This window comes from Triticum dicoccoides, chromosome 7B, assembly GCF_002162155.2.
Source record: "Triticum dicoccoides isolate Atlit2015 ecotype Zavitan chromosome 7B, WEW_v2.0, whole genome shotgun sequence".
In the NCBI taxonomy this organism is placed as follows: domain Eukaryota; kingdom Viridiplantae; phylum Streptophyta; class Magnoliopsida; order Poales; family Poaceae; genus Triticum; species Triticum dicoccoides.
Window position 1 is genome coordinate 270,531,081 of NC_041393.1, and position 7,089 is coordinate 270,538,169.

At 44.6% G+C, this 7,089-nt stretch overlaps 1 protein-coding gene across 2 annotated transcripts; it reads left to right on the forward strand.

Moving 5' to 3' along the window:
- The first annotated feature begins 5,446 nt into the window (after nucleotides 1-5,446).
- LOC119335973 lies at nucleotides 5,447-6,736 on the forward strand. Of its 2 annotated transcripts, XM_037608015.1 has the most exons (3): nucleotides 5,447-6,083; nucleotides 6,187-6,404; nucleotides 6,503-6,736. In XM_037608015.1, coding segments are annotated over exons 1-3 (660 nt in total). In that variant the 5' UTR covers nucleotides 5,447-5,643; the 3' UTR covers nucleotides 6,505-6,736. The 2 variants fall into 2 exon arrangements, with proteins under 2 accessions (XP_037463912.1, XP_037463911.1); XM_037608014.1 differs by having other exon boundaries at nucleotides 6,187-6,736.
- The last annotated feature ends 353 nt before the right edge of the window (nucleotides 6,737-7,089 follow it).

The window sequence follows — 7,089 nt, forward strand, 5'->3', positions numbered from 1 at the left end:
TGCCCTCCGGACTCTGTTTTCTTGCATGTTACTTCTTTTGGTCGGTAAAAATTAATTATATAATCTCCCGAAGGTTTTGACCACCGTATCACGCAAAAATCTTCTGTCTTTGTTTCGAGTTGTTTCTGTCACAGATTTAGAGCAAGATGTCTTCTCAAGAGTCAGTCGGGGAGAGTCGGGTGTCTCACCCGACACCAGGTCCAGGAGCAAACAGCGATGCTTATCACTTTGGGCCATCAACAAAGGATGAGATGGAGGCTGACTTAAAATGGATAGATGCCATGGAAGAGGATCAAGAAGTTACCTCTCGCTTACAAGCAGGATTCATGACGGGGGAACTACAGAGCTCAGCTATTCCAAACTCGGTCAACCCTTCCAATGTTAAATTTCTTTCTTATGAAAACATGAAAAAGAGTGTCACTTGTTCTCTAGAAGCTATGCAGCATCCTTGGGTAAAAGGAGCTTTAGCCGTCACGGGCAAGCTTTGTAAAGAAAATATGGAGCTCAAGCAACAAGTTAATAAGCTTGAGGAGGAGAATTGTATCCTGAGGGGCATCATCCCCAAGAAGATCACAACACCAACTTTGAATAAGGAGACATAATCACACGGGTATGGGCACTCCCCTTGGCAACTGCCAAGCTTGGGGGAGGTGCCCCGATATCGTATCACCATCACACTCATATCTTTACTGTTTTAATTAGTTCTATCCTTTTAGTAATATCTTGATCTAGTAGAATAAAGTTTTGGTATGAATTAGTTTTGAGTTTTGCTTTGTGATCTCTCTATGTAATCAAGTCCGTGAGCTATATATAATAAAGATTAGTGTTGATTTAAGGGCTTTGCTATCTTGCTATGATCTTGAGAAAATAGAAAGAATAAAAAGAATAAAAGAGTTCATATTGATCTTATGGATAGTAATGACTTCACACATAAAGAGTATGAGGCTTAAATGTTGTTGAGAGTGACAAACATAGTTTTGGTCATCGTTGCAATTAATAGGAAGTAATAAAGGAAGAGAGGTTCTCACACATAAATATACTATCTTGGACATCATTTATGATTGTGAGCACTCATTAAAGTATGACATGCTAAAGAGTTGATGTTGGACAAGGAAGACAACGTAATGGGTTATGTTTTCTCACATCTCAGTTAAAGTATATTGTCATGGATCGTCCAACATGTTGAGCTGCATTTCCCCCTCATGCTAGCCAAACTCCTTGCACCAAGTAGAGATACTACTTGTGCTTCCAAATATCCTTAAACCCAGTTTTGCCATGAGAGTCCACCATACCTACCTATGGATTGAGTAAGATCCTTCAAGTAAGTTATCATGTTGCAAGCAATAAAAATTGCTCTCTAAATATGTATGACTTATTAGTGCGGAGCAAATAAGCTTTATACGATCATGTGATATGGAAGTAATAAAAGCGACAGACTGTATAATAAAGGTTCATATCACAAGTGGCAATATAAAGTGACGTTCTTTTGCATTAAGATTTTGTGCATCCAACCCTAGAAGCACATGACAACCTCTGCTTCCCTCTACGAAGGGCCTATCTTTTACTTTATGTCTTTTACATTATGCAAGAGTCAAGGTGATCCTCACCTTTCCCCTTTTTCATTTTATCCTTTAGCAAGCACCTCATGTTGGAAAGATCCTGATATATATATCCAATTGGATGTAAGTTAGCATGAACTATTATTGTTGACATCACCCAAAGGTGAATAGGTTGGGAGGCAACACTATAAGCCCCTATCTTTCTCTGTGTCCGGTTAAAACTTCAGAAATATAAGTATTGCGTGAGTGTTAGCAATTGTAGAAGACTACATGATAGTTGAGTATGTGGACTTGCTGAAAATCTCTATTCTTGACTCTTTCCGATGTTACGATAAATTGCAATTGCTTCAATGACTGAGATTATAGTTTGTTAGTTCTCAATGAAGTTTCTGAACCATACTTGACATTGTGAATAGATTGTTACTTGAGCATAAGAAATCATAAGACAAAATATATATTTGTTGTTGTTATAAAAATGATCATAATGCCCTCATGTCCATATTTTATTTTAATTGACACCTCTATCTCTAAACATGTGGACATATTTTTCGATTTTGGCTTCCGCTTGAGGACAAGTGAGATCTAAGCTTGGGGGAGTTGATACGTCCATTTTGCATCATGCTTTTATATCAATATTTATTGCATTATGGGTTGTTATTACATGTTATGTCACAATATTATGGCTATTCTCTCTTATTTTACAAGGTTTATCATGAAGACGGAGAATGCCGGCAGCTGGAATTCTGGCTGGAAAAGGAGCAAATATTGGAAACCTATTCTGCACTGCTCCAAAAATCCTGAAACTCCACGGAAGTTATTTTTGGAATTAATAAGAATTATTGAGCGAAAGAAGTACCAGAGGGGGCCCACACCCTGGCCACGATGGTGGCTGGCGCGCCCCCCTACTGGGTGCACCCTCCTGTCTCGTGGGCCCCCTGGTGGCCCTCCGGTGCCCATCTTCTGCTATATGAAGCCTCTTACCCTGAAAAAATCATAAGCAAGCTTACGGGACGAAAATCCGCCGCCACGAGGCGGAACCTTGGCGGAACCAATCTAGGGCTCCGGCGGAGCTGTTCTGCCGGGGAAACTTCCCTCCGGGAGTGGGAAATCATCACCATCGTCATCACCAACGATCCTCTCATTGGGAGGGGGTCAATCTCCATCAACATCTTCACCAGCACCATCTCCTCTCAAAACCCTAGTTCATATCTTGTATCCAATCTTGTATCAAAACCACAAATTGGTACCTGTGGGTTGCTAGTAGTGTTGATTACTCCTTGTAGTTGATGCTAATTGGTTTATCTAGTGGAAGATCATATGTTCAGATCCTTAATGCATATTAATACTCCTCTGATCATGAACATGAATATTCTTTGTGAGTAGTTACGTTTGTTCCTGAGGACATGGGTGAAGTCTTGCTATTAGTAGTCATGTGAATTTGGTATTCGTTTGATATTTTGATGAGATGTATGTTGTCTCTCCTCTAGTGGTGTCATGTGAACGTCGACTACATGACACTTCACCATTATTTGGGCCTAGAGGAAGGCATTGGGAAGTAATTAGTAGATGATGGGTTGCTAGAGTGACAGAAGCTTAAACCCTAGTTTATGCGTTCCTTTGTAAGGGGCTGATTTGGATCCATATGTCTACTGATGTGGTTAGGTTTACCTTAATACTTCTTTTGTAGTTGCGGATTCTTGCAATAGGGGTTAATCATAAGTGGGATGCTTGTCCAAGAAAGGGCAGTACCCAAGCACCGGTCCACCCACATATCAAATTATCAAAGTACCGAACGCGAATCATATGAGCGTGATGAAAACTAGTTTGACGATAATTCCCATGTGTCCTCGGGAGCGCTTTTCTCATTATAAGAAATTGTCCAGGCTTGTCCTTTGCTACAAAAAGGATTGGGCCATCTAGCTGCACTTTATTTACTTTCATTGCTTGTTACCTGTTACAAATTATCTTATCACAAATTATCTGTTACCTACAATTTCAGTGCTTGCAGAGAATACCTTACTAAAAACCACTTGTCATTTCCTTCTCCTCCTCGTTGGGTTCGACACTCTTACTTATCGAAAGGACTACGATAGATCCACTATACTTGTGGGTCATCATTCTTCCAAAGCTTTACTTATTATACTTCATATCTTTATCTAAAGCTTTGATGTATGTTGTCATCAATAACCAAAAAGGGTGAGATTGAAAGCACAAGTGCTCCCTGGGTGATTTTGGTAATTAATGTCAACATATCTCTTGTTGGACTAATAGTTTCATCTAGTATATTTCAGATGAGTTTCACATTGGAGTGGCAGGACAAGAGGATGTGGAACCCCTTCATGATGCTAAGGACAAACATTGGCAAAAGCTCAAGACTCTACATTTTCATTTTAGTGATCCAAGATCACATTGAGTCCGTAGGAAAGCCACTACTATTAAAAGGGGATGAGGTGTTGCTTAATGGCTTGCTTGCTCAAAGTGCTTAGTGATATGCTCCAAATCCCTCAACCACTTTCTCATTTCCATATATGTCCTTAACTTAAAGTCAAACTCGGCCCCACTGATTTGATCTATCCGGCGCCACCGAGTTTACGTGACATAGCCACTACCAGAAACCCTAATTAGTTCGGTCTCACCGATGGGATCTCGGTCTCATCGAGGTGGCCTAGCAAACTCTCTGTTACCTGTTGCAGTTATTTCGGTCTCACAGGGATACGTAGTCGGTCCCACTGAGTTTGCTTGACCAAGTATCTATTTGCTTATTGCTAAAATTGGTCTCGCCGAGTTCATGCAATTGGTCTCACCGAGATGAGATTTTGCCCTAACCCTGGCACATCGGTCTCACGGAGTTGACCTTGTCAGTCCCACTGAAAACTCTAACATTCACATTTTGAACCATATCGGTCTGACCGAGTTTCACAATTCGGTCCCAGTGAGTTTGGTAATTTGTGTGTAACGGCTAGATTTTGTGTGGAGGCTATATATACCCCTCCACCCCCTTCTCCATTTGAGAGAGAGAGCCATCAGAACGTGCCTACACTTACACTACTCATTTTCTGAGAGAGAACCACCTACTCATGTGTTGAGACCAAGACATTCCAATCCAACCACAAGAATCTTGATCTCTAGCCTTCCCAAGTTGCTTTCCACTCAAATAATGTTTCCACCATATCCAAATTTGTGAGAGAGAGTTGAGTGTTGGGGAAACTATCATTTGAAGCACAAGAGCAAAGATTTCATCATCAACACACCGTCTATTACCTTTTGGAGAGTGGTGTCTCCTAGATTGGTTAGGTGTCACTTGGGAGCCTCTATCAAGATTGTGGAGTTGAACCGAGGAGTTTGTAAGGGCAACGATATCGCCTACTTCGTGAAGATCTACCCAAGTGAGGCAAGTCCTTTGTGGGCGATGGCCATGGTAGGATAGACAAGGTTGCTTCTTCGTGGACCCTTCGTGGGTGGAGCCCTCCGTGGACTCACGCAACCATTATCGTTCGTGGGTTGAAGTCTCCACCAACGTGAATGTACGATAGCACCACCTATCGGAACCACGCCAAAAATCTCCGTGTCTCCAATTGCGTTTGCACACTCCAATCCCATCCCTTTACTTTCTTGCAAGTTGCATGCTTTACTTTCCGCTGCTCATATACTCTTGCCATGCTTGCTGAATTGTATTGCGAATGCTTGAAATTGTGCTAATCTCTAACCTCAACTTAAAAAACTTAAAAATTGCTACCTTTACTTGTTGAGGGTCTAATCACCCCCCTCTAGACACGTCTTCTCAATCCTTTCAGCAATCCACCCACCCACTCCTCCCACGACCTCTCCTCTCCACCTTCTTCCTTCCCCGCTCCTCCCCCAGTCCCGTCCACCCCCAACCCCCCACCCCCACCCCTGCGCGCCCCCAGCACCGCCCGTAGAGGACCGCACCACCGAACCACCACCTCCAGAGCGTTGTTGCATCGCCTCCTTCCCCCATGCGGGAGGGAGTGGTGAGCGTGTCTTCGCGCTGGGGATCGCCAGATCCGAAGGTGCCCGGCAACCGGATCCAGTTTCGTGCTTGTGTCCGTTCCCATCTCCGGCGATGAGTTGGTCCAGCCAGCGGGGCCTCCAATGTCCATCCACCGACGCGACTGTCCCTCCTGTGATCGCCGGCCCTTCTTGCTCTGTGCTCCCCATGAGGGAGAGGGACCCGCACCGCCGCTCCTCCTCCACTGCGAGCTCTCTTTCAGCCTCGGTTCGATTAGAGGCCGGACAGGGAGCCCCTTCTCACCCCTTCACCGGATGCGAGGCAAACGCGACCCCTTGCCACCAGATCCGAGTGCCCATTGCCCCCTCCTGCTTGCCAGAGCCTCCAGGGAATCGTGGACGCCGGCGGCCGTCGGATCTGGCTTCCACCGTGCCAGTAGCCACGGCATCCATGGATCACCGTCCGGATCTGCACCACCACCGGTGCCTCGTCGCACACCTGTCCGCCGCCAGGGGCCGAGGAGGAGACCAGGCGGCCTCCATATCTCCTCTCCGGTGAGGCCTCCGATGAGCATCTCTGCCTCATATCCAGTTCCTACCCCGCGATCTCTTATTTTGGATCAATGTGTTTCCACAATGTCGTCTCTCCCCTCTGCAGTCCGGCGACCATCGCCGTGCAGCTCGGCGGCATGTGTGATGCGGTTCAGTGCTGGTGCACGCCGGCGCGACCACACCATCTCCAGCGCACACGGCTCCCTTCAAGCGTGCGGTTCATTTGCGAGGTCCCTGACCGTGACATTGAAGTGCATCTAGATACCTCGAGCAGTGTACGACACGCCCTCATGCAGCTCATCCACGGGCACCGGCAAAAAAATTGTAGTTCCCCTCCGCTCCCCTGATATACTGTGTGTTTTTGCGGTTTTGTTTTGCTGTTTTTACAAGAAGGGATAATAATGCCGCACTGTTTTGAGTAGGAAAAGGCTTGATTGAGCTCCGATGGTGAAAAAGTGGGCGACGGGCGACCACACGAGGGCGCTGGGAGACATGTGCAGTTTGGCAGCGAGCTCCTCCTCACGTCTATAGTACAGCATGCATCACACTTTGCATCTTTGTAGTTTGGAACCCGGCATGTTGCAACTTCATATTGTGCAGCAGAAAATTTATTCTAGTGCGGTTAACTTTGTAAAACAGAGACGGAAAATAAAAACATGAGAAGTTCGTTTACTTTTTAATGCAGTTTATTTCAACTGCCCAGCGGCCATAAGAAAACAAAAACCTAAACAATTTCTACAAAAGAAAATGCAGTTTGCTGGAAATGACTCGGCAGTCGAGACACACTTATAGGAAAAGAAAATGTTATGAAGTTCACTAGCCTCGGCATTCACTTTGGTCGCATTTGTAAAAAAAAGAAACATAGGAAAAAATAAACACATTTCATTTAGAGAGGCAGACTATGGCTAGATCCTTGATATAATGCGGTTCACTTTCATGAGCGATGTTGTTCACTTGTGCCCAACATGAAAAGTGATTTTTTTAGCAAAACAACAACATATTAATGTGG

Excerpts from the sequence above, each read along its gene's own strand:
- LOC119335973 (XM_037608014.1), top strand. The coding sequence starts at position 5,644 with ATGAGTTGGTCCAGCCAGCGGGGCCTCCAATGTCCATCCACCGACGCG. Across the intron at positions 6,084-6,186 it reads GCCTCCATATCTCCTCTCCG|TCCGGCGACCATCGCCGTGC; the intron begins GTGAGGCCTCCG and ends TCCCCTCTGCAG.